This window comes from Lepidochelys kempii, chromosome 1, assembly GCF_965140265.1.
Source record: "Lepidochelys kempii isolate rLepKem1 chromosome 1, rLepKem1.hap2, whole genome shotgun sequence".
Taxonomy (NCBI): domain Eukaryota; kingdom Metazoa; phylum Chordata; order Testudines; family Cheloniidae; genus Lepidochelys; species Lepidochelys kempii.
Window position 1 is genome coordinate 185,048,292 of NC_133256.1, and position 26,966 is coordinate 185,075,257.

General features: G+C 44.4%; 1 protein-coding gene across 2 annotated transcripts in view; it reads right to left on the reverse strand.

Annotated features, from left to right (window-relative positions):
* Nucleotides 1–1,749: 1,749 nt before the first annotated feature.
* The window catches only part of PTGFRN (prostaglandin F2 receptor inhibitor), a 100,534-nt gene continuing 75,317 nt past the window's right edge, over nt 1,750–26,966 (reverse strand). Inside the window, exons 7-9 of one of the 2 annotated variants that reach the window (XM_073304627.1) lie at nt 21,114–21,221; nt 12,674–12,979; nt 1,750–6,752 (exon numbers count right to left, since the gene is read on the reverse strand). In XM_073304627.1, the coding sequence (XP_073160728.1) occupies nt 6,586–6,752; nt 12,674–12,979; nt 21,114–21,221 (581 nt within the window). In that variant the 3' untranslated portion in view covers nt 1,750–6,585. The remainder of the gene's footprint in view (nt 6,753–12,673; nt 12,980–21,113; nt 21,222–26,966) is intronic. The other variant, XM_073304637.1, reaches the window with a different exon arrangement.

Consider the following 26,966-nt stretch of genomic DNA (forward strand, 5'->3'; position numbering starts at 1 on the left):
GCAAAACAGCCACAGACTAAACAGGCTACTATGTAGGCTGACCTGTTCTCCCCTGAAGAGCTGGTCCCAGGAGATCAGATTGCAGGACAAGGGTAGGTAACACCTGTCCGGCTGCCGCCAATGCTCTGGCGAGAGGCTGCTCCAGCATCTTTCACCGTTACTACATTTACTTGAAAAGAAACCCTCGTTATGCCAAGTCAGACTTTGTTTCTTAAAAGCAGGTGGGGCTAAGTAAAGGGACCTTCTTAGACATGCCGTTTTTGTGACACAGATACATTCGTGCGGGTGCTGGATAAACCATATTCTACCTCGCCTCTCCTGTCGCACAGAGGAAGCAGTCGCCCCTTTGTTATTCCAAGGGGTGCAAATGGTTCTAGAAGAAGAAATGATTTGAAAAGTACCTTGATAAATGAGCCATCAGGACCAGCACTACAACATGGTGAGACCGATCCTACATTGACACAGCACCTTTCATCCAAAGGACCCCAAGCACTACGCCTATTGTACATACCCAAGGGAAACACCTTCCCCTAGGGAAATGCAGCTCCCATTTGAGTGGTGACAGTTTAACAGGACAGGACAGCACTTCTCAACCTCACTGCGCTCAGACACTACTAACATTTATTTCAAAAGAGACCCTGCCCCCAAAGATCTCATAACTTGGAATCTGGGAAATCATGAAAACGCCATACTGATTGTCATGATCTTTTCTTTCAGTCATGGCTGCCAGACCTGAGCTGGGGAGGGAAAGAAACCAAGGCACACACTTCAGTGGGAGCTGCCACACAAGCCACCACTCAGCAGTTCTACATGCTACCGTGAGGTGGCTTTGGTATTGCGATCAAGCAGGATAGCATGAGTGACCTGAAAGACTGACCTTGCCAAAGAACGAGTACAGGAGTTCCCAGAGGCTTTTGCACCAGCAGACTTAAATACCTCCAGGAGGACAAATTACCACCCTTCCCGCATCAGAGCAGGGAGGTGCATTCTTTACCCTGCTGTAGGGGTTGGTGATGTTACCAGCTGTGACAGGAAGAAAAAAAAAATCCCAGTCTGGGGGCACGTCTTCACTGGCAGGGCTTTAACATGGCTTGAGTGGTCGTGGCAGAGCACTGGGAAAGAGCTCTTCCAGCGCTGTAAAAAATCACCTCCACAAGAGGCGTGGCTCTGGGGCACGGTCTACACTGGTGCTTTATAGCGCTGAAACTTGCTGTGCTCAGAAGGGTGTTTTTTCACACCCCTGAGCGAGAAAGTTGCAGGGCTGTAAATTGCCAGTGTGGACAAGCCCTCAGACGCCGGCAGATACAGTAGGCGAAACACACAGATTTTCCGCTCCAGCACCACTGACTTTCCTGATGGCTGTTTGGCAGAGTCAGGAGAGCCAGCCAGTAGGCCTGATGCACTGGTTTCAGAGGATACAATAGGCATTAACTCATGGCCCTTGTGCAACCAACAGACTGGGTCAGGGTGGGCAGGAGGAGAAAGTTGCTGCTATCAAGAGTGCCTGTTGTATAGCGGGCAGAGCCTGGAATCAAAGTTTAGACCTACCTCTGACAAGGATACACCATATAACCATAGTCCAGTCATTTAACCTTTCCATAAAACCAGGAGAATACTTACTGAATTGGAGGGGGGGGGAAGAGAAAAGAGGGCTGGAGGCTCAAATCTGATGTCTGTTTGAGAGGAGCTCTGAGTGCCAAGTCGATGGGAAGTGCCGCCTGCAGTGTGAACATTCTGACCAGAGAACGGTTACCAAAAGACTTGCTCTTTATTTTGAACATAAAAAGAAACATTACATAGCATCATTAGAACCGTTCAATTCCGGCATTCCAGAATTGTGCCAAACACCAATTCCTGTCTATTTCCTAAAGTCATTTTCAAGCAATGCCTGGTTCAGAGTCCAAGTAGAGAGGAATTTCCCAGCTGTAACCGAGTAGAAATCACATGGCAAAGTGAACAGAGTAAGATCAACAGGAGCCCTTAGCATACTTGGCTATTGGTTTCAATCCCAGGAGTTGCAGTTTAGATGGTACTGAACCCTTGCATCGCACCTCATGCAGCTTAATCCTTAATCTCCTCAGATACCAACCACTCCTAACACACACAAGTGGGCACAGGGAGTAAAAAAAAAATCATGGGAAAAGGAGTGACTAAGAGACACAGGTTCTTTAGTTAGAGACGAGATTCCCATTGTATAAAAAGAGGATAATACAAAATTGGCACACTTGGAAGACCTGCTGGGGAACTACTGCCCCAAGAATTTCAGCCTTTGAAAATACAGCAACACCAGGGAGTAAGGGGGAGGGAGCACCATCTCCCAAAGGGCTAGCAGCTGTGCGATGTAGTGGCCATCTCCTTTCATTTGGAACAGGAAGGAGATGTGTTATGGGCTATGATGGAAGAAGTGGTTACTCACCCTCTGCAGTAACTGTGGTTCTTTGAGATTTGTGCCCTTACAGGTGCTCCACCAAGGTGCACGTGTGCCCCAGAGGCCCTTGGAGATTTTCAGGAGCAATGTCCGTTCAGCCCTTGCATGCATCATGGTTATCCTTGTGCCCGGCGCCAAGGCTGTATCAGGCTACATGGGTGAACTGTCCCCCCAGTGCCTTCTGCACCACTGAGTCTCAGAGGAAACTGAAACAGAGGGGAAGGAGCGTGGGTAACGGAGCACCTACAGGGACACACATCTTGAAGAACCACACAGTTACTACACAGGGTAAGTAACCTCTTCTTCTTCAAGTAGTGTCTGTATGGGTACTCCACTCTTGGAGACTCCTGAGCACTATCCCCCCATACGAGCAGGGAGCTTAGGATTGGAGTCCATCACAGAAGACAGAACTGCATTGCCATCAGCCGCATCTGTGCCTAGAGAAGCTATGTATTGAAGATTATGTGACAGCTCTGCAGATTTCTGGAAAGGGAACATTAAGGAGAGCCACAGATGTAGATTGTGATCTAGCTGAGTGCACCAAAACACTGATGGTGGTGGAATGTCAACAGCCTAGTAGCAGGCTATAAAATACCCGGACACGCATTTATAGCGTGTCTCTAGGTAGAAATGGCAGAACTCTGTTTCAGTTGCAGACAGGTCAAAAACGTTCTAGTGGATTTATAAAATGGCTTAGCTCTGTCCAGATGAAAAGAGAATGCCCTCCTGACATCCAGAGCATGGAGAGCAGTCCCCAGGTTAGAAGAATGTGGCTTCGGAAAGAAAACTGGTCGGTATATGCTCTGATTCAGGTGAAATTCGTATGCTACTTTAGGAGAAACCGGAGACGTAGCCGTAAGGGCACCTTATCCTTGTGGAATGTTGTGAAAGGAGGGTCAGCCATTAAGACCCTGATCTCTCTGACTCTGCAGGCTGAGGCAATAGTAATAAAGTCAATAAGGAGCAGGTCGCCATTGGTTCAAAAGGGAGCTTTGTGAGGCTTTTGGGAACTAGGTTCAGGTCCTACACAATGACCTGTAGGAAGGTCTTTGTATGGGAGAAGAGGGTCCCCAGGCCTTTCATGAATCACATGGGTGTGGGGTGAGCAAACAGAAAAGTCTTTGATCTAAGACTGGACTCCACCCTCTATAATAAAAAAAATGCTTTTTCTTTTAAACAAATACTAATCTAACTACTAACAACTAAACTAAACTAGCTAACTAGGAGAAACTCTGTAACTACCGAGGTAGGCAAGAGGCGGACATGCTAACTCCATTGTGCCGATGCAGCCTGATATAGCCTCGGCCGGGGCACAAGGATACCAACGGCGCAAGTGTGGGTTGAACAGACATTGCTAATGAAAATCTCCGATTGAGGGCATGTGGGGCGCACACGCACCCAGAGGGACACTACTCGAAAAATAAGGTTGATGTTAGCTAAGGGCATGGGGACCCTTCACTAATGGGTAAGGAACCCCCACAGCCAAAATATCCCTGAGTTTCTTTCTGCAGGGAGAAAATGCCAGCATGCAGTGTGTGCTTAGGAAGAGCTGCCATTCCATGCTTGTTCATTCCATATTACTGCATTCCAAGCTTGGTTCTGTTTCCCCCAAACGTAACGGACAGCAACAGAGATGAGGGTTAAACCTGCAAGGAAAGCGAGTGACTTGTGCTTTGGATAACTAATCCCCACCCCACCCAACAGAGAGACATGCTAGGAACATTTTTAAAAGAACATCAATGATGTGAGGAAAGCAAATATTAAAGCAGGAAAGAGAAGAGTCGTTTAGCTGTGTGTGGGAAAGAGGACATCAATACAAACTCAGTGCCCCGCAAGACCAGCAAGCGAGTGCCTCAGTGTGGTAAGGCAGCGCAGGAGAGGACAACAAACATTCTGTGCTGGTTCTGGAAGAGGATGACATCCTGCTCTAGCAAATCAACTCCTATGCTTTCCTCTTTTTGGAGAGTATATAGATGCAAGTTCTTTCATTTTAACACAGGGAACTCAGGTGTGCCATGATGGCTATGCATTCCTCCCCCACCAGCTTCTTGCTGTGTCCACATGCAGATTCAGGAAGGGCACTGAAACACGAGGCTCGGCTTCAGAAAAAGCTAGCAATAGGGGGAGGCTGCCGAGAAGACGCAGGTCAAGATTTTCCAGCTGTGACGAGTGATTTTGGGTGCCTCCATTTCTGGATGGCCCACATGAGACACCTTAAAGGGGCCAAAGTACAAAAAATGATGCTGAGCACCCCCTCTGAAAAATCAGGCTGCTTTTGAAATGCACACATCCAAAATAGTCACGCGAAAAATCTTAGCCCCAGTTCCCTTTCAGGGACAAAGTCTTGTGCCAGTGCTGGGGAAAATATCAGGACAAAAGTAACTGAACACTGAGCATCTCAAATAAATGCCGTCTGTAGCGGTTACAATACAATGGCGTTAAAGACTTCACTCAGCTGTGAAATGAAGTCATGTTAATAAAAGGAGGTTAGATCCTGCAGTACCCCGGAGGGTACGTGCGAATGGACTACTAGTCACAGAGAAGGCCTAGAATGTAATGAAAGTCTCGAGACAGTTAACAATACAGCAGGGCCTCTAACTTTTGCAGATGGTCTCATCTGTCATTGGTCCTTTATTCCTAAAGCATAATGGAGAAGGATGGACCATTGGTGGTAACTCAATTTCCTATCTTTGTTGATTTTAGCCAAACCCAACATGCGATATCAGTGTACTTCTTTTGTACACAATGTCTGACTTTTATTGCTTAAAAACACCAGCTGTGCTAGAAGACAGAGCTGCCCGGATAACTGAGAGCAGCTCCTTAGGAGCCATGCCAAGGGAGTGTGGAAGACCAGAGCCGGGCTTTCATACGATAGCACCTATGAATATGCCTCAAACCCCCTGGAGAGATCTGCCCATGTAGTGTCCAGCAATGGAGAGGACCCCTTGAAAAGACAGGGGTCACTGCAGGTACAAAGAGACAGAGACCTGCTTTAAAAAAAAAATATCAAAAATCAAACTCCCTTCTATGATGGCCTGATTTTGCACCCACACAGCCACAATTTGGCTGCTGTTGATTGTGGACACACTGCTGCCAAATTAGAGATTGCAGAGATGTGTGTTAGGTGGCTGCAAGGAAACAAAATGGAAATTACTTTAGAACCTGCTCTGTGTATAGGTAATAGCTGGTTCCCACACCATTTCCAGCCAACGGCCAGTTGACCATATACCTGAAAAGAGCTGGTGGTCTCCATCCTCTTCCTAAAAGGACGGGTGTTCCTCTGACGAACACATCACCACCGCCATGACTGGTAACTGGCGCCTTGCTGGTGGTCTCAGCAGAGAGGCCAGGGAGACACTCTCCACTCAGGAAGAGTAGCACCCCCTGTGGGTCAGGGTAGAGGCACAGTGGGAGGGGCTATGGTGGGAAGGAAGGCCTGCACTGTGAAGTACTTGGTCTGAGCATTCAGCCTCTAGGGTTGCCAAGGTAGCACTTGTCACCAGAACAAAGACCAACTTTAAAAAAAATATATTTAAGAAAATTGTCACAGACACGTCCATACATGCTGTATTGTGGAGTGAACTCCAAACCCCTGAAAATAGGGGAAGAGAGGGCACCCTGACAACCATAAACCCACCTTGACCATTGCATCTTTACCAAACAAGTACTAGAGCACCTCATACGGCTGCTTCCTTCCCAGCACTGGAGATAGGAACAAAACCCGGGGGGGGGGAGGGGAGGTAAAAGAGAGAGAGAACAGGTCAGCTAATTTTATAAAAGGCAAAATGTTTCTCCCAAGCCCTGCCCACCACAATAACCCTCCCTCCCGCCCAACGATGTTCACACACAAAGAGAGATCCTAAAAACAAGACAAAAGGATTTAACAGTGAATCTTGTCTGAAGGCTGCTGAACAGTTTGCGTGTCAGAAGAAAATATCCCCACAGTAAGTGTCCCTGGAAGAAGAGCTCTGTGCTGGTACACATGGCCTGCGCTCTCAGTACTTAGCATGTGGAGAGGAGAAGCTCTAGGTCCTGGCTTAGATCAGAGAGAAAGATACTGTCCATTGGGCATTTGTGTGTCTCGCACACACACACATCTCAGTCTCGGGCCAACTGCCCAAATCTCTCCCAAAACGTGCATAGTCTCATTCCCACACTCAGTCCATCTCCATTGACATTAGCCGGCGTCGCTCCCGTCTGGTTTCTTGTACTTCCTTCTTGCAACACCAGCGGGAACTGCAGTAGCCAATGAGGCAGGATAAGAGTCCGATGATGGTGGCTAGACCAATGCCTATCAACAGTGGATATTTCAAAGCGTTCAGCACTAGGAAGGGGGAGAAAAAAAAAGCAAAAGCAAAATGATTAAATACAGCGTATAGAGAAATGCCAAACTTGCTCACTCTGTCTAAGAAAGGGAAAATACACATCAGCCAGGGACAGATGAAACCATTCAGAAAGAAATTCTAGTTCCCCCTCCCCATTTCGAAGGTTCTGAAAAAATTCAGCTCTCACTCCCCTCTGTTTTGCTTCCATAATTCTCAAGCCCATATAGAAACAAGAAGGACAGGATGCAAAATCTCATAAGAAAATGTCTCATTGTGAGATTCCCAGCTCCAATCTGACAGACTCCAAAGGTTAAGCTAGTCCTGAGGAGCATCCACATTTTGGGTTCTTATCCAAACCAGATTAATCCACCAACAATTTAAACAAAGATGGATGGAAACCCATTCCTTTTACAACACAGCTTCCAAGTGACGAGTCAAGGGCTCTGACTTTTTGAAGGACTGTATACGTAGATTTAGAGCTCGTTAGGAAGCAAATTCATTCTAGCCACCTAGCAGTTTCCAGTCAAGTCCATATTTAGGTGCCCAAAGAAGTGGCCTGCTTTTCAGAAGTGCTGAACATCCTGCAGTTCAGTGAAATGGAGGGTCTGGAATGAGGACCCATTCAGGGGATTAGGTAAATCAACTCAAGAGGCACACTGCTCCAGGAGGCTCATGCAGAGTTTGAATCAACTGCAGCTCTCTCTATGACTGGTATGGACAAGCAATATTAATTGTAGGATTAGCTCCACCAGGGATGGGAGCAGAGCATTAGAAAATTAGGGACATTTCGTCCCTGAGGTAACTCACTAGCTGCACAGAAAGCAGAACAAAGACTTATGTTTCATTTCATCTTCTTTGGGGCTCCCAGTGAGGCCATTCCTTGAATTTCTGGGAAGTACTTTGGTAAGTACTTGGCCTGACATGCCCCCTAGATTATCACTAAATCACAGTTTTAACTATCTGCTGGATGTATACAACTAATGTTAAGTACATGCAGCAGTTATGAAAATTAGTTTCTTATACTGCAGGAGATTTAAGGGTTGCGTGTAACATGCAGAAAGGGCTGAAACATAGGTCAAGAACCATGAGCACAGGGAGCAGTGTATTCATTGTGTTTACAACAGGGGATTAGGAGTCAGACTCCTGGGTTCTGTTATCGATTGAGATACTAATTGCACCACAATTCACCATGCCTCAAGTCCCCTGTCTGAGAAATGCAGCTAAGGCCTGGTCTACACTACGAAGTTAAGACGACTTATGTCAACCTTTGTTGACAGTGATGCCACCTCTCCTAGTGGCGTTGCACCATGGTCTACACACCGAGGTCAGTGCGTGTGCAGACACTGTGACCTGTATCAATCCTAACAATCCTCCAGTAGCTGTCCCACAATGCTAGACAGTGACTCCACTGCTCAGACGCTGGAAGCCACCCACTTCCCTTTAAAACCCACACATACTTTTGGAATGTCTTTTCCCGATTGTTCAGCTTTGACAAGTGCACCCAACAGCTCTTCACTGTTGCGTAAAACTGCCCAACCAACCATGGCAGCTACATACTATAGACATGCTCCTGCCTGGAGCAGACAGGAGGTATTGGATCTCCTGGGCATCTGGGGAGAAGAGGCTGTGCAGACACAGCTATGGACCAGTCATAGAAACATGGACATCTATGAAAAGATTGCACAGGGGATGTGGGTGAAGGGGTATGACAGGGATCAGCAGCAGTGCCGCATGAAAGTGAAGGAACTATGGTAGGCATATCAGGAGGCCAGGGAGGCCAACCATCTACCTGGTGCTGAGCTGCAGACCTGCTACTTTTACAATGAGCTGCAGGCCATACTTGGACCCTGCACATCACCATGGATACCCAGACAGAGACTCTTGCCTGGAGCAATGAGGAGGAGGGATATGCAGCAGGAGGTCAAGCTAGGCCACAAGCCGGGAACTTGGAGACTCCATAACCATCTAGCCAGTTCCGCCAGCCAAGCACAAATGAGCCCGATCCAGTAGAAGGAACCTCAGGGTAAACGTGGGCATGCATTCTCCCTTCACGTGTTTAGATGTGGAGATGGCGCCTGGCCCAACCACAAGTTAGCAGGACACCGGTATCTACGCTTCACTGTTTTACTCAACAAGAAGAGGTAAAGGTACCACACACACACACACAGGTAGTGTTTTCTGCATTTCAGTCTCCTGTAGATTTAGGCAGTGGGGGGCACGCATGATGTGGAGCACTTAGTTTATGTACACAGAGACATCCCTTGTATTGTCCTGAGAGATCTTGATGAAATGCCCATGGAGGTACTCTTCAATCCTCTTCCGAAGGTTTTTAGGAATGGCTGCCTTATTTCTGCTTCCATGGTTGGACACTTTCCCCACGTCACTCCATGATGACTTTGGCAGGCACCGTTGCAGTAAACAGGCTAATGGCATATGGGCCCAGATGGCTTCAGGATGCCAGAAGTCACTGTGTTCTCTGGGCCTTCGTGACCCTCAAGAGCAAGGTATCAGCTAAAATCATTTGTGCCCGTGGTAAATAGTGCCAGTACTCAGTGCCATTGTCCTGTCCTCATGCCCACGGAAATAAGTGCTGAAATTTTATTGTTTTACGCAACCAAACAATTCCCTCCTGATTCCCCACCTTGCCCCTAGTGGCCATAGTGACTGTGGCTGCTGCTGAAGAGCGGTGCTGTGGAGAGGCACTCCAGAGGGTCAACAAGCAGGTCTTGTTTAAAACTTGTAGGGGAATAAGGGAAGGGAATCCTAAGATCTTCTGCTTTCTGTCTTGACTGTAAATAGGATACATCTGTCTGTTTTATCTGTGGCTGCTGCCACTGCAGTCTTGAGGGGTGCCCCCTCCACACCCATCCCCTGATGAGGAAGAGAAAGAGGACATGTTCATCGAGATAATGAAAGTCAGTGGCGCATCAGACCATGAACAGAGGGCCAGGAGGGTGAACACAGCAGACAGCCTGGAGAAGGAAGGAACGGGCAGGAGAAAGACACAGGAGTCCCAGCAGGAAAAGGAGAGGAAGATGCACCAGGACAATGGGGTTTCCCAGGCAGCAAATACAAATGCTGCAGACTCTTGTAGACCTACAGCTCCAACAGTCACGGGCTCACCTCCCCTTACAGTCAACCAAGACTTCCACTTCAGCAGCTTCTTACATCTTGCATCAGGGGCCACATCCCTATCCCCCCACAGCAACGGACAGTGAGAAAAACCACAGCTTCACATACACTGACCTGTGAGAGCCAGCATTGGTGCATGTTTGGCAGAAATGGACTGGCATGGACATGAATGTTTTCCACCATTCTAATTTTAAAGTTCTGTTCTGTTAATTTACAATTAAAATTTTGCACTATCTTGGTTTTTCTTTGCACATTAATGTTTGGCACTGGTTTAGGTATGCAATACATTTTTATTTTTTGGACAAATTCATCTTTATTACTTCATTACATTCTGCGGTATGTCTGTGCTTCGAGTGCCACTAGATTATTCATAAGAGACCAGAGATACAGAATTCATAGGTTGAGTGAAAAACCCAGTGTAATAATTATAAATGTACAATAAGCACTGCACAATTCATTGGTTCATTAAAAGACGAACATAAATGTACACCAAGCACTACACGATTCTTGACAGTCACCCAAAGGTCAGGGCCAGGTAGAGTACAGCCTACCACACCACACTGCTGTGGCTGATGGTTAAAATGATCTTTCAAGGTGTCCCTCAGCTGCACAGCTCCACACTGAGCTCTTCTAATGGTGCTCGTGTCAATGTCAGCCAACAGCTGTTCCACCTCCATCCTACCCCTCAGCAACTTTTCCTTCTTTGCCTCATAGATATTATGCGGTACACAGCAGGAAACTATAACCATTGAGATGTTTTTCTCACAGAGATCTAATCTAGTGAGTAAACACTGCCGAAATCCCTTCCATCTGCCGAAAGCACATTCAGCTGCCATTCTGCACCTGCTGAGCCGGTAATTGAATCTTTCCTTGGAGCTGTCAAAGTGGACAGTGTACAGCTTCATAAACCAGGGGAGCAAAGGATAGGTGTGGTCACCCAAGATCACTTGGCATTTCAGCATTGCCAAATAGTAATCCACCTGTCTAGAACAAGTGTCCCTGATGCAGATTTCTGAACAGCCCTGTGTTCTTAAAGATGGAAGCACAATGTATGTTCCCGGACCAGCCCACATTGATCTCAGTGAAGCATCTCCAGTGATCCACCAACTCTTGCATAACCATAGAAAAGTAGCCCTTTCTGTTCATGTGCCAAGAAGGGCTGGCGCCAAAATAGGGATATGCGTGCCACAGTTCTGGAAACCCACAGCTGAAAATCCATCCATATCGTCCTGCACATTGCCTAGAGTCACAGTCCTGTGTACCAGGATACAGTTAATGGTCCTACACACTCGCATGAAAGCAGCCCCCTACTGTGGATTTTCCAATTCCAAAATTATTTTCCACTAACCGGCAGCAACCTGGCATTGCAAGTTTCCATGGTGCTATCATCACTCACTTCTCAACCATCAATGCAGCTCTCATTCTGGTGTCCCTGCACTGGATTGCGGGTGCCAGCTTGGCACACAGATCCAGGAACGTAGTCTTTCCCACCCAAAAGTTCTGCAGCCACCGCTCATCATCCCAAACCTTCGTTATGATGTGATCCCACTAGTCAGTGCTCAGCTTTCAGGCCCAGAAGGGGCACTCCACCGTCTGCAGCTGCTCTGTGAACACCAACAACCTTGCATTTTTTTAATTTTTATTTTTTTCCCCACTGTGTTCCCTAGTAATCTGTCCTCAAAGAAATCATCATGTCCCCCGTTGTTGCGGTACTTCCTGCAGCTCTGCAAATACCGGAGCACCATTCTCCCTGAGTTTGTAATGTTCATGACAACAGTACACAGCTGTGCAGGCTCCATGCTTCTGTCAGAGATGGCAGACACTAACAAGTGTGGGTTTGTAGGGTTTTTAAAAAAGACACAAAAACGTGATAGGATAGAGATAGCATTATGGGATGAGAAAATTGCCTGGTGGGAACATGACCCCTTGCTCCCCCTTCCCCGTGACTCGTGTGTGTGCAAGCACGTTCCAAAAATTTCCCAAAAGGTATTGCACCAGAGGGCAGCGCATGACGCACTGAGATACCTACCTATGGTGCACCGCATTTTACATTGACACAAGCTCTGCTGGTGTGTACATGCAGCACCAACACAAGCAGTCATGTACGCACAAGTGATGCAGTAACTGCTGTGGCTTTACACCGATAGAACTTACATTTACCAGAGTTTGTAATGTAGACATGGCTTAATACTTCCCTTGTGTGGTCAGCATCAGGGTTACTTTACAATGTATATCATGTGGAGAGTCTTGGTTAAAAGATGCTATAGGTGTGAGAAGTATCAGGCCACTCAACGGGTTGGGAAAGGGGAAAGCTTTGCTTTTGTAAGCACGATACATTGCTGGGCACATTGTATGATCAGGAATTAAAAGTTTAACATGCAAGAGAAAATGCAAAGTTTAACTGCAGATAGAACTAGCACTTTTCATATTTAGAGGCAGTTGCAGAGTACTTAAAAAGCTTTTCTAGTTCTACGACAGCACACATTAGACCCATAGCATTACACGTGTTCTTATCATCAACATGGGGTAAAGTGTCATCACTGGTATTCCTGAGCCTTAGCATCCCCACTGGCAGAATACAGCAGGTGTACAGATGGGCTATGAAGTACCCTGTGCAGTCACCTTCGGAAGAAAGGAGGCAGCTACAATGCAGGGGCCTCTAAAAGTGGGGGTGGGCTGGAGGGAGGGGCGCGTGCAGAATGGGGAATAGTTGGTACCTGAGGGCTCCAACAGGGGTGTGGCAAGTACATTCCCCAGCCTCAACAAGAAAAGTATCTAAAACCCTTACCATCCATTTTCACAGATATGAATATGGGCTTGGATTTGATCTCCGGTTCCCGCTGCCAGACACCCGTGGCTGATCGCACCCAAGGGGTTATTGAGCAGTAATGGTTGCCGAAATCCTGGCCCTCACAGCCATGCACCCGCAGCCGGAACTCCATGGGGCTGATCCTCTCCAGGCTGACATCGCTGCTCCAGTTCCTCCTGGCCTGGGTCACGATCCCTTTCCGATCCAAGGAAGCTAGCAAGACAGGGGCTCTGTCCAGTGCAAAGGAATGCACAGCAAACCAGGAGACGTCGAAGGACATATCATCTGAGTTTGAAGGCAAACAGAATTTGGCAAGGACAGTGAGCTCTGAAGGATATTTACAGTGTCACTTAGTCAGCAAATGGGCAGAGTCTGGTGTCTCGGAACATACAGGAGCATTATAACCAAATGACTGAAAATACAGCATAGATTTAAAAACAAAAAACAAAACAAACCAAAAACACCCTGTTCTTTGACAACTCAGCTTTCCAGCACAAACCAGGTAAATCACAGAAGGATTACAATGCAGGTGGTATCATGAAAATATGAACTCTTAGGCAGTTAACCTCATTTCTGAATTGACCAGACACACAAAGAAGATTATGACTGCAGGAAACTAAGTAGGCTGGATCAGTATTTGGCATTAACCCTTGGAATGCTACCTAATTATGACAGAGATGTTGGGAGTCGTGGGCACTTGCTAAAGCAGAGGAAGCAGAAAGGGAAGAGTCAGGGCTAGGACACTTAGTGGGGTGGTTGGGTCTTTTTTTCAGGGATGGTAGCAAGGGATTTTTAGCACCTGGGAAGGGCTGTCAGTGGGAGCATAGGAAGGGTAGTGAGCAGAGGTGAAAGTAAGCCGGTGCGCCGTACCGGGGTGACCTGGCTTTCGCAGGTGGCAATTTAAAGGGCCTGGGGCTCCCAGCAGCGGCTGGAGCCCCAGGCCCTTTAAATTGCCGCCAGAGCCCCACTGCTGGAGCCCTTGTAGAGGGCAGCACATAAGTGTTTAGCAGCTGAAGAGGAATGGGATTAAGATCTTGTCAAAACACAGGTTTAGCAACTAGGGGACAGTGGGTAAATCGTGCAGGTACTTGTTGGGAGGGTAAGTGTGTCATGAAGTTGGGCTGGGGTACAACAGTAGGAAGGCTATGGATAGTTGGGAGAGGGACAGGGTTTCCTACTGGGGACAGCAGAAGATCTTCTATTGTGTCTTTTTCCTACTATTTTAGACTGAAATCTCAAATTTAATTTCATAGGTGAGTCTTTGCTAAGCAAGCCTAGAAGCTGGGTAAGACTGTTGTAATTCCCACATGATTAAACTAAAGCGCAAGGCATGAGGAGCAGAATGCTAGAAGTTTGCTAGCGGGCAACAGTTTCCAAACAACATCCTTGACCTTGTCTAGTCTCTCATGCTTTCAGAGAAGTCTCTCCTTTAAAAAGACAGCCTCCCAGCTGTAGTTAGCGTGCTGTGTTCTCAACATAAAAAGGCAGGCCCCCAGGTAGTACAGCGATGAACATGCTAGAATTGCTCATAAAACACCACACACATAATGATATCACTAAATATTTGCCTTCACATCCTGCCCATGAAACAGCCTACCTTTCTGCCATAGTTTTTCTTTAATTATGTGTCAGAAGGAACTATGCCTCACACACATTGCACTTGCAAGGAGATAATCTACCAAGTGCCTTTGTAGTGACTTCCACCTCTAACACCAGTTGACAGATAGTCAGAGTCCATCAGTACTACCGTCCCTTTCCGTGCTCATACAAGATCATATTGATCCATTTAGCAGATCTGCACTTTTAACCCTATTAGGCTGGCAGCTGAGGATGCAGTTTAATCACTGCAACATCCTCTGTGTTAATACCCCAATTCACCGCACAGCGGGTTAGAAAACCAACATGGATGCTATTATATATGAGTAATATACAGAAAGCTGCTAAAGAAGTCATTGTTTTTTATGGTCTCTTTAACAAACTTGTCTAAACTCCAGCTGAAGATGGATTCCATCTGAGAGCAATAATGAAATATTCTCATAATCTGTGTGTAGGGATGATAGGGGTGGGATGGACCATTCTCAATCTGACCTATCCACAATGTCAGGAAGCTAAGCAGGAGGGACCTAACACTATCTCCTTGATCACCAGAGCTGGGGACTTTATCCTGAGGTGTGCTAGACTGACCACACTGTAGTCAATGGGCTCTAATAATACACAGCACACATATAATACTGTTCTTAACTAAATAATCAGTGGCCCACACTGTCCAAGGAAAACTGTGTTGAGCTCTTCTTACCACACAAGTGCCTCAGATGTAGTAGGGGCTAGCATGGCTTTGAGTGTAATGAGGACACAGCCTTAGACAATTCTGCTGCTTCTATACATTATCTGCATCTCTGATTCCCCTACACATTAAGCACACAGATGGGCCACAACTGACGCTCACATCCTTATGAATTTTGGATACAGATTGGTGTTGGCGGGGAGTGAGGGGGGAGGGAGGATAGGATACTGAATATGAATTAGTTGAGTTCCCATATCCAAGCCAGCCTCTACAATTTTGGATCCACATCAGATCTAAAACTGGAAAGGGTTTATGTTTTCCAGTTCTGAGTAAGGTCCAACCAAAATAACACTAACATTTTGCAGGATATCAGCACTGCCAGTCCTGAATTGAGCTTCAAACTCAGTAGCTAGCCCTACCCTACACTTGCAGGGGGTATCTCCTCGGCTTATCTGTAGTTAGCAGGTGCCACATCTACGTACGTATGCTGAGCTGTAGCCGTGATGGTTCCAGGAGATTAGAAAGGCAAGGTGGATGCGATAATATCTTTTACTGGACCAAATTCTGCTGATGAGAGAGAGAAGTGATCGAGCTACACAGAGCTCTTCATGTTTCAGGAAGGACCTGAAGAAAAACTCTGTCTAAAATGAAAGATATTACCTCACCTACCTTGTCTCTCTAATAGCTATGTATTGCATTTCAAATTCTGTTACTTATTCCCCTACTGGAGGGGATAATTCTGTTTGTAATATCATTAATTGACCTGGAAGTACCCATAAACAGGATTGAAATACGTAGCAGGAGCAGATAAACGCTATGGGATAAAATGTCCTATTTTCATGTACGTCTTCTGTAATGAAAAGAGGGAAAGACAGCAGATAGGGGCACACTATATAGCAACAGAGACACTGGCATCTCCAAATAGTCCATTCACCCAGAAAGTTCACTATCCTGACTGCAACAATGGCCAGTACCAGAAGATGCCACAGAACCTCCATAAAAGTACCTGGTGTATTTTGCAGTTCTGGAGAAGGGAAACATTACCCAACCCCACCTGGGGATCAGTTAATGCCCTGAAGCACATTTGTTGACAGATAGTCCTTGTAGATCATTCCTACTGCCTGTAACTGCAGAGGCTACTTTTAGTTACTCAGGGTGACATCCTGGCCCCCCTAAAGTCAAGGGAAAAATTCCCATTTGTTTCAACACAGCCAGAATTTCACCCTCTATCTTGCCTGCTCCCTTCACCACCAGTGTCCCTCATTCTGCACCTGGACCAACCACTTCTAGGGGAAGAGTTCCATCTCCATAGCCCAGTCAGTTCTTGACTTCTGTGGAGACTGCTAAAAAGGTGGCCTGTTATGTGGTAGCGGACACCAGTCCACAAGAAGCCAGATTGAAAACCACCCACTCATTTCAAAGATCATTAAGACAGCCATTAGCTTTTTTGTCTCCACCAAGCTGGGTTGAGTTTGAAACCGTGACCCGAGGTAACAGGTCCACACACCCTGGCTACACCCAATCTCTGAAGACATACATTGCCCATAAATTCCTCTTACTTCCGCATATTCTACTTCAGACAAGCTCGATCCAGTTATAGTAAGAACACTTGGACATTCTCCAGGATAAATGACATCAATGATGACACAGCTCTGACCCATTGCCTCCCCCAAATCCCCAGTCACACACAGTTACACTTGCAGAATAAAATTTTAACAAACAAGTCCTTTTAACGTCTCAGGCAAATTCATACCTTTGAAGAATTGTTTTCTGTTTAAAATTATACTGTTAATTTGAGGTTCTCTTTTTCCTTCATACAGCGATAATGAGTTGAAAGTTATAAGATCTTGCTGTCATTTTGAGAATGCCAAATCTATCTTTTGTAATTACACCATGGCATAATAGTATTATGCCAACATATCTTATTAATCAGTATACACAGTGCGCAATTAGTGACTCAGTACCGACACACAGAGAATCAGAGGGAGATTTTGTCTGCCTGAAAGATTTCCTCGTTATTATATCCCTTGAAGGGGCTGTGTGCCAAAGTCATTTGCTTTATTCCTGAGTTTTGTGTGATTTTTCACATTACAAAATATTAGAAATTTAGCAACAGCAGGACATGAATTTGGTGCTCTATAAAGATTAGTAGCAAATACGTCCAGCTGCTCCCAGAATCTGATCAATTAAAAACAGCATATTTAAATATTTGGTTATCCACTGGTATCCCCAAAAGCAAGAAAAAAAAATCTTTCCTCCATCCCCGTTGTTCATACTAAGTATCAATTTTAATTAGGGAACAAAAATAAAGTCTCCATTTTTGGATCACTGGAACAGATCATTGTCACCACAAATTCATTGCTATTCTTCCCTGCCCCTACCATACAGTCTTATATTAGTCAATATCAGGCACCAGGAAAAGAGAGGCTAAATGCTCCCTGGGATATTATGAGGGAGAAATATAACATCCCAGTGACAAATCCAGGGGGTTGCTGATCCCTTTGGGTGATGAAACTCTCAGGTCCTCTCTACATGCAGACTAACGTGGTGGTGTCCTGCTTTCTCCCTCCAGGCTGGCTAGAATCATCAACATGTAAGGCACATCTTTATGCATATTCCAATTTGACACACAGGACTAAGCTGTCTGGGTTTTAGCTACTTTCCTGGCTACTCAGTCCTCAAGATAGTGAATTCTATTCCCAGCCCACCTACTAGACACCATGCACTTCCACTCAACAGAATGGAGCTCTTTTAGCATCTTGTGATTGTGCTGAATCACAATTTTGAAACCCCTTTTTGTTTGCTAAATTGATATGAGGTTGAACAGGGCTTCCTAGAGAGCTGAGAGTACCACTCTTCAAGACAGTGTAAAGAAGCTGGCTTTGTTAATTTTCCAGGGCACTCACTGGGTCTGTCTGGAGCACATAAAACTACTTTTTCAGAGAGAGACACTGTAATACTCTCAAGGACCTGAGAATACAGGCCTATGAAGGGGTCATTTGGGAGACATTGTTATCTGTTCGAAGAAGAATTTTTACAGAACTAATAGAAGAGACTCTGCCCTTGAGGCAATGGAGACACTACCTTACTCAAAGAATTAAAAAAATTTCATTTGAATTCAGCACACTAATCACAGCTGTAAAACTAACAGACTGGCTCTCCCAGATGAAGAATCTATAAGGGACAGATGTTCCAGTGTCCCAACCCTCCATAACGCACACTCCATTCGGGGCTCAGAGCAGCAACGGCACTCCTTTGCATAGTGTTGCGGCCAGAGCAGAGCACTGCGGGAGACATCCAAAAGTGCCTTCAGTGATGGATAAATGTACAGCTAGCTAAGACAAGTTACTTTGCCCCACCTAAGTCTGACCTAGAACCAGTACTATTATAAGTACTCTAAATTGATTCTGGGTGTAACAGAAGGAGGATAAGCTGACTGATAAAGAGAAAGACATTGTCTTCTCTCAAGCACAGCAAATATTTCAAAATCTTCCTATAAGTACTTTGCACAGATGGTTATGAAAATTAAGGAGCGTGTAAACAGATCACCCCAGATGTTTCCCTACCTTACTCCATGAAATATAAACATCTATTAGAATTGCACACTTGTGAAGGAGAGCTGCAAAGCTTAGATGAAAATAGTTCAGCACAAATCTGGGCTTAATGCCCTCAGCAACACGTCTGCGGACTTTAAAATAAAAGATCCTCTCAAATCCACTGGCTCGTCTGTGTTCATGAGAGATAACCTAGAATGAACAATTCTGGAACATCAGAGACCAAAACAGCAAGGATTTAATATGGAGACTTGACTTCTATGATATTCCAGAAGATGCAAGTGGGCCAGGGGTGGTGCTACCTCTCTGTGCAAGTTAAGCAGACAGTTGGCAGAGCAGTGATGTCTGCTCTGCCTTCACTTAACTTCCCACATCCCGGGGGCAGACGGAGACCAGCACTACATTGCTCAGTCAACCCAGAAAGTACATCAACTCTTGCTGTATGTATACAGTTGGTGCAAGCTTTCCCCAGTATTGGGTGTCAGTTCCAATTTGGGGGGAGTTCCCATGGTCTGTTCATTTCCTTGGCGTCTCTGCTAAGTTTGGGTTATTAATTCCAGTTGTGAATTAAGTTTTGCAATATGGAGAGATGTCTCACTAAAAACAGGCCAAGCCACCAACAGGAGAGAAAGATATCAGACTCCCATCCACAGGGGTCCAACAGAGGGCTGGAGACGTGCCAGTTTCTCTGGCATGCCTGAAGGGCCCAGATGCAGCTTCTCCATGAGGACACAGATGGGGCTGGTTTGAATCTCAAATCTTGTTAAACAATGTTTGCACAGACCACTGACTAAGTTACTTGGACACCTGTCACAATTCCACACTTAGTCATTCCCTGCTGCGCACGTCCACTGTACAAGCTGAACACGGGTCTGTTTGCCCAGCTGTTACAGACTTAAGGAACTGTGGGAGCAGAGCTCTGCCAAACACAATGAGACAATTCCCAGAAGCAGAATCGATTACAAAAATCTTCAGTGCTATGATAATGGAAACTCTGCACTGATTGCTCTGGGTGACAAGGACATTTCTAATTCTCAGCAGTATCAATGCTTTCAATAAGCATCTCAACCCCAGTGAGACTGCACTATTCACACCTTGGCCATAGGGATTGGCAGTTTTCTGGAGAGGTCACCGTTCCAGTGTAAAACTCTGTTCTCTATCATCCTTCCACCCCTTGTCTGAATACCTCCAATCTCTTGTTCTCCGCATACCCCCCAGAACAGTCATATAATAAACCTCACTACAATGTACACTGAGTGGCCTCCTTGTTGGAAATCTCAGAGGCATCAAGAGCTGAAAATGGGCCACGGAGACTAAATTGTCTGATGATTTCTAAAGGGCTCTTGTGCAAAGCACACTAAGGGCAGATTGGGGCACAAAGAACACAATTATATTGCTGCAGATCATGCCCATTCTCCAGGGTTATGAATCTTGTCAACATTAAAGATTCCTCAACTTTCTCCCCACCTACCAATTCAAATAAGACACTCAAACCAGGTTTTCACCATTCTTACTACAGTCTTCACTCATATTTTCACAGACAGCACAGAGCAGTAATTTAGCAGACTACTTCCCTACTGCATTTGCCTCTGCAGCACAAACTGCTTGACTAACTCTTGGTATGTCATGTTATACGCTTCTATAATAAAAGATGTAATCTTTTTTGGAGAAGCATCATGCTTACAGAGGTCATAAGTGCCACATGTACTAATTTACATAACAAATAGGGACAAATTAAAGAGAATATAAACCAAACTAAACCTTCATCCAAAACTCATATCAAGCCTAGGGTTTTTTTTGTTTGTTTTTGAGTTCTCAAAGCATAAATATATCATTTAAAGCTATTTCATGGTTTTTTTACCCCAAGTCAGGATCAGCCAAGCTAGTGTCAAGCAGGCATCTGAACTTTTGGTGCGTCTCTGAACCTCATAACCTTTTAAGGTTTGCATTCAGTGTGCATCCTACCATGTTAGCAATGAACAGAATGCAACATTTCTTCTTGGTATTTCATACAAAAGCTCCTGAATCTAGAAACAGGCTCATTACTAAAGAGATCAGCAATGAGAAAGGACTGTTGGCATCTTGGCTAAATTTTAAAATTGTAAAAACAAGATATAAAGTAAGTTTAGTGTTGGACAAACAGTGCTAAGCTGACACGTGGAGATTTAATGACTATCCACAGAAGATACACAGCTTTTCCCCCGCACTGCCCTGACAATGAATCTCATTCCTAACTAAGGGTGACTGGGCCCACAGCGCATTCAATCTTTGGCTCTTTGCTCAGACTGCCAGCAATGGGGACTGTTAGTGTGAACAGTAATGGAGGTTTGTGATGAGAACACCTCTTCACTAGGATATGAAATGAGAACCTACCAGTTTGTTTTATATATACACATATAACCTTTTGGCCTATATTTTCCTATATTCTCCATTGCTTTGACTAGTATTATGGGGCTTTGTGGTGGTTCTTGATTTCTAGACCTATTCAAATAGTGTCCCAGTTGCCCGTGTTGTACAGTACAGTGAAGGTAACGGAGTTATTTCCAAAAAACAAAAAATGAAATAAAGTTCAGTGGAGTACCTGGCTCAAGTACCACTCTGTCGATGGTGACAATGCAGAGCAGATCTGCCAGCTCGCCCTGGTAAACCGTCGGGTTGTCCGAATGCACTGAGACATTAAACACGGGACCTAAAAGATAGCAATTTAATCCCATTATTCATTCAAGGTTCCTTCTTTGTGTTACCCAAAAGCTTTTAACCAGTGCTTAAAACAATCTAGGTTAGTTTGTGAAGCACTTTGATGTCAGATGACTAATATATTGCCTCTGCTCTCAAAGTGAAGATTTATGGAACCACCTGCATATTCTTTAAGACACTAAATTTCATGCTGGTGGAAAGTACCAATCACCAGCTCTGAAGTCCTCTACTGATTCATAGAACAGGCACAGTATGGCAGGAGGAGTTTACCACACACTGTCCTCTGCCAATATGCCATCCACTTGCCCTGGAGGAGGCCCCTATGGGTGTCTTTCACCAGTTCAGTCTTGGGAACCCCCCCACTTTGATTGCGGAGCCACTGATGTGTGTGATGTGGACATTTCTATTAGGAGCTGAACAAAGACCAACTCACCTCTTAGAACATGTAACCTTTATTATATGGCCACAATTCCATATGGTTTTCATATGGGTCCTGGCTCTACCCCATACAACTTCTTCTATGATCCTAGGCAAGTCAAAATATCTGTGTCTGAATTCCTCCACCTATACAATGGTTATAATATGGATATACCCTCACAGGGGTGTGGTGAGGTGCTCAGCTACTATGGTGATGTGCATCACAGAAAAGCCTTTAGATCAAGACACCCACTTTTGACCAGTACCAAATCCATGGTGCAAAATTAATGACAGAGTGATGGTACTTCACATAGGTTTACATGGCTAGAACTGTACCTCTTTTGTAGGCAGAAGACTGAAGGACAGATATCTGAATATCCCATAATCTGAGTCCTCCACTAAAATAAGGATTCACCTACCAGAGAGGTGAGAAACAAGACAGCACTGTTTATGGTTGTCTCCATCATTCTGAGGTCTAGGCCCTACTTTAAATCCAAGAATCTTCATAACTCTTGCAGAGTCCCACCAGGCTTTTGACGGGAAACCTCCAAGGAAAATCCAGGTTTCTGTAGGAAGCTGTACTAGTGACTGAGTAGATTGTACTTTTTCTTCAAGTCACTACTGAACCAATGTTCTGGAATGGAATTAGGGTATTGTGCCACTAGTTGTAACTTACTGGTTGAGATATTGAAGACCGCAGGGGGATGACTATTTGTGGTCCACGGAGATTACAGAGCACTTTTTACAAGAGCCAAAATTCCAATTAAGAGGAAGCAATTACTTTGTGGCTTCCTAAATTCGTATGATGATTTCAAATGGGCATAATTTTCTTTACTTTCTGTTAAACTGTAGTGCAACATTCTTGTTGCAGTTAAATCTTCCATTCCCCCCCCCCCACACTCCCCCATGGCTGCATTTTGGCAGTGATGAAGCAAGGTCTACCTATGTAAGTTTATAAAATCACTGTCACATGAAAGGCATTATATAAAAGTGTAAGATGTCCCTGAAAACATGGAGATAAATGAATACCAAAGATGCCTTAGAAGTTGTATGAACTATTGGTTTAGACTTGAAGAGTCTGCTAGAACATATTTACGGAAATAAGAGACCTAGAATATTATGAAGTTCAGATGCTATGGTGATGGGTGTCTTATAAATGCATTAAAATTGGCACACATTTAAAAGTTGAGCCCTCCCCCTCGGTCCCCTGCAAGCAAAGGGGAAGGAATATTAGCATGACCACTTCCTCAGACTCTGTCCAAGATCTTCCTATGAACATTCAATTTGTTTCCAAAGATAGCCAGCAACCTCACTTTCATTAGAGGTGTTGTTATAAAGTTTATCCTTCAAATAAAACAAATTAAGCTCTTCCTGTGAGTCTTCAGTGAGTTGTGCAGCTAGAAATTAAAGATGCTAACACACTTGTTACAAAGTCAATGTTAACCATCACGTTCAGGCCAGCATCCCTTCATTTGATTTTATTTAGATTTATAAAACATCAGTCTCAATGCATGAGATTGTCATGTTTGCTTGCAGTGCCACTGCCCTCCCAGAGTCTAATGTGTTGCAGTGTAGACTGAATGTGAATGGCACCGTCATCACTGACTCCTGTTTTACATGCACCCCATTTTACCGTAAGTAACTGCAGCGTTTCAGAATCAATGAGTGAACTCTCACATCAGGTGAGGAGAGAATCACTGCATTCCCACAGATCCTGCCACTATACTGGTAGGGAGAAGAGAATCAAGCTTGCGTTCCTGTACATACCTCCCTAGAGGCCATGGACAGACAGAGTGAGAGAAGAATTGTCTGATCCTTGTCAATGTCACTTTGCCCTGCTGAGTGTTTCAGAAGCACAGCCTGGATACTGTGTGTGTGTGGGGGGGGGGGGGGGGGAAGAAGAAGGAGAAGGAGGAGAGGGGAGAGTTATCAATGCAGAACATTGCACACTGTGACCTGTAGTTTCTACAGGTCATGTCTCTATATTAAAGATGAGGTCATCTGTGATTTACTCCATTTTATAGACATTGATTGTAGCCATCAAGGCCCCAGCAAGTTGCCAGTGTAGCTTCTCATCTGGGCAGAATCTGAGCACCCTTTACCATAAAAGACCTTAAAAGCAGAAGTCAATGTGCTTCGGTTATTATCAGATCAAATTTCTTCATCTCTTATAAAAGAGAATTTCTGCTTTCAGACCATCAGCTGCATCTCCCGGCTTGTCATCAGCATGCCCAAGTTTCTAGGGCAATACTGATGCAACAACTAGAGCAGCTGCTTCCCTATGTCCATCATTTAATGATCACACTTCCCCTGGGTAAACCACAGTAACCAGCGGAAAATCATTAGTTCCCTTCCAGAGTACACAACTCCTGCAAATCATCTCCACGCTGGGGAAAAGTGTCCCTGAAGCACAAAGAAAGTTAGAAGGAGAGAAGAATACCATCATCCTACGTCAGAAGTGCTGGACTTCAACAGAAAGCCCTGAAACATTTCCGGGGTCACCATCCTCTCCCTTCATCCAACAGACTAAAAATCTTGGGCTTCCTCTTTTAAACAATGTTTTAAACAAAGCTTTGTTCTAGTAAACGCTGCTAGGCTGACAATCTGGGAAACTCTATCCACACAATTATGGCTTCGAGGAGAGCAGTTTCCCAGTGAGGCACCATTCCACTTCTCACACCAAAGTGCCTCACCCCGGCCTGAAGACACCATCTTCAGAGATAAGCTCATGGCTCATTCAATTCTTTGTCCCTCTGCAGAAGTTGCAAGTACCTGAGGACAATCAATACTCATGGTTATGATTGTTTGTGATGTGGGCACTTAACCAGGAACTGGACTGTATTTCACACACGCCACTGAAACGCAACCAAAAAGTAACAAGTTTTGATCACTTGCCACCTGGGCAGGATTTGTACTAGTGACCTAGCTGTGAAGTGCTCCATAACTCACTAAAAGCCCCTGCAGCCACCAACTCCCCATTCCTTTAAAAAAAAAAAAAAAAGGCAGGTGAAAGTAATCTTTATTTCATTCAGAGTGCTATTTGCCTTGATTTAGATCTCCCTGTTTAAACCAGGTTTCAGAGTAACAGCCGTGTTAGTCTGTATCCGCAAAAAGAAAAGGAGTACTTGTGGCACCTTCGAGACTAACCAATTTATTTGAGCATAAGCTTTCGTGAGCTACAGCTACAGCTCACGAAAGTTTATGCTCAAATAAATTGGTTAGTCTCTAAGGTGCCACAAGTACTCCTTTTCTTTCTGTTTAAACCAGTTGCCCTGACTTCAGCTAAAGCTAATAGGAAGAGATGAGCAGGAATGAGCAGTGAACCATTACCACAGAAAAACAACATTGTGATCTGTCAGCGAAAGCATACATAGCAAAAAACCTGCTAGCTAGGCATTTTATTTCTGAGGGCTCTAAGAAAAGCATCTTGGCAAGCACTGGTATCAGTGCAATAGCATGCAGCTTTCAGGCATGCCTCTTAGCACAGGGCACCCAAATTAAATGAGCAACAGTAAAGACTTCTGGGACATTTATGCAAATCAGGTTGGTTTTCCCTCACGCTCATAGCTCCATCTTAATCCAGGTCCCTGTACTTAATACTTCAAAATATGGACAGTCACTATTATAAACTACAAAAAGAAATTTCAGTTACAGTACTGACAAATCACATGACTTGTTTTACAGATCTCATTGAGACCTAAATCAAGCCAAGTTTGAAAATATTATTCAGTAGGTTTAAAATCTGGAACATTTAAAGCTGAATGACCTCGAGTTTGGCTTAGACCTTGATTTTTTCCAATGTAGCTTTGACTCAAGCTAAGAAATCCAATGAAAAAGCTTGAACATAAACTTTACAGACAAGCATTATTAAAGGAAAACTGATTTCCTAGTTTTGAAATTAAGTTGACATTTTGTAAATCTCATTGAAACTTAAAAATCAAACCAAGATCGAAGTCAGACAGTAAGCTGTCATACGTACACAGGTAATAAGAAATACCTGTTTTTATTCTACTATATTATGCATCCAATGAAGTGAGCTGTAGCTCATGAAAGCTTATGCTCAAATAAACTGGTTAGTCTCTAAGGTGCCACAAGTCCTCCTTTTCTTTCTGCGAACACAGACTAACACGGCTACTACTCTGAAACCTGTATTATGGTTGTAAAGGTTAAAAAGTTGTTATATTAAAAAGCTATAAACATAATAATGGCAAAGGTAAAATAGATCTTTCAACCACAGCTCTTCATCTCTTCATTTTTGAAAGACTGATTACTCAAGTCCAACATTACACCACCTTGATTTTGGGAGTGGGGGGTTAGGGAGGAATGAGGTTAAGCACAATTTTAAAAACAACCAAGAGTAAAAGTTGCTAAATGGGAATTTGTAAATTCCAGAACCAGGATTTACTGGTTTAATTCCTTCTGAATGCAGCTATTGGTTAACTCTCCAGGCCCAAATTCTGGGCCAGAGTTTAGTTCCATCCAAAAAATAGAGTACAACTCAGTGCCTAGCAGTTTGAAGTAACTTAGCTTTAGATTTTAAAAAAAAAAGTTACAGCAATTTCTTCTGTGGATACACTGAAAAAAGCTAATGGTTCAAACAACATCAAGCTTGATTTATTCCTTATACCTCAGACATCTACACAAGAAGCCAGGCTTGAACAAAATTGGCTTGGTTGATAGAGGTTTTGTGCAAGTATAACTCAGAGTTTAAGGATTGTTTTCCTTTTATTTTTAAAGACTCATACAGAGAATTTAAAATAAAAACAGCTGAATTGATAGCAATCAATCTTTCTAGATCACTGGATCAAGACCAAGTAAGGCGCGGAAAATTTCATTCCCAAAATAAACATTTCAGAAAGTTAGAATTAATGGGGAAAAGGATTTATAATGGAAGATGGCAACCTTAACTTCTGGCCTCCATTACTGCATTTTAGACTGTGTTCTCAAAGCACTATACAAAAATCAAATTTTAGTTTCATGTAGACAAGTATTATGCCTATTTTATAGATGGGAAAAGTGGGGGATGGAGAAGTTAAGTAACTTGCCCAAGGTAACAGTGACTCAGAATCAGAAGTACAAACAAGGAATTCTGTCATATACTCTCTTCCTCAACAGCCAGACAGCAATCATTGTAGTGTGCCTTTTCTACTTGAAATCAAGCAGTGCCATAAACCATGTGAGGAAAAATTGATGCAATCTGCAAATTCTCTCTATTCAAAAATATTACTCATAACTGCCCTGGCACCAAGCCATCCACTATTGCACTGAAGAGACCATAATCTGCTCTTCTCCAAGTAATAAACTCCTTCTCTCAACCTCC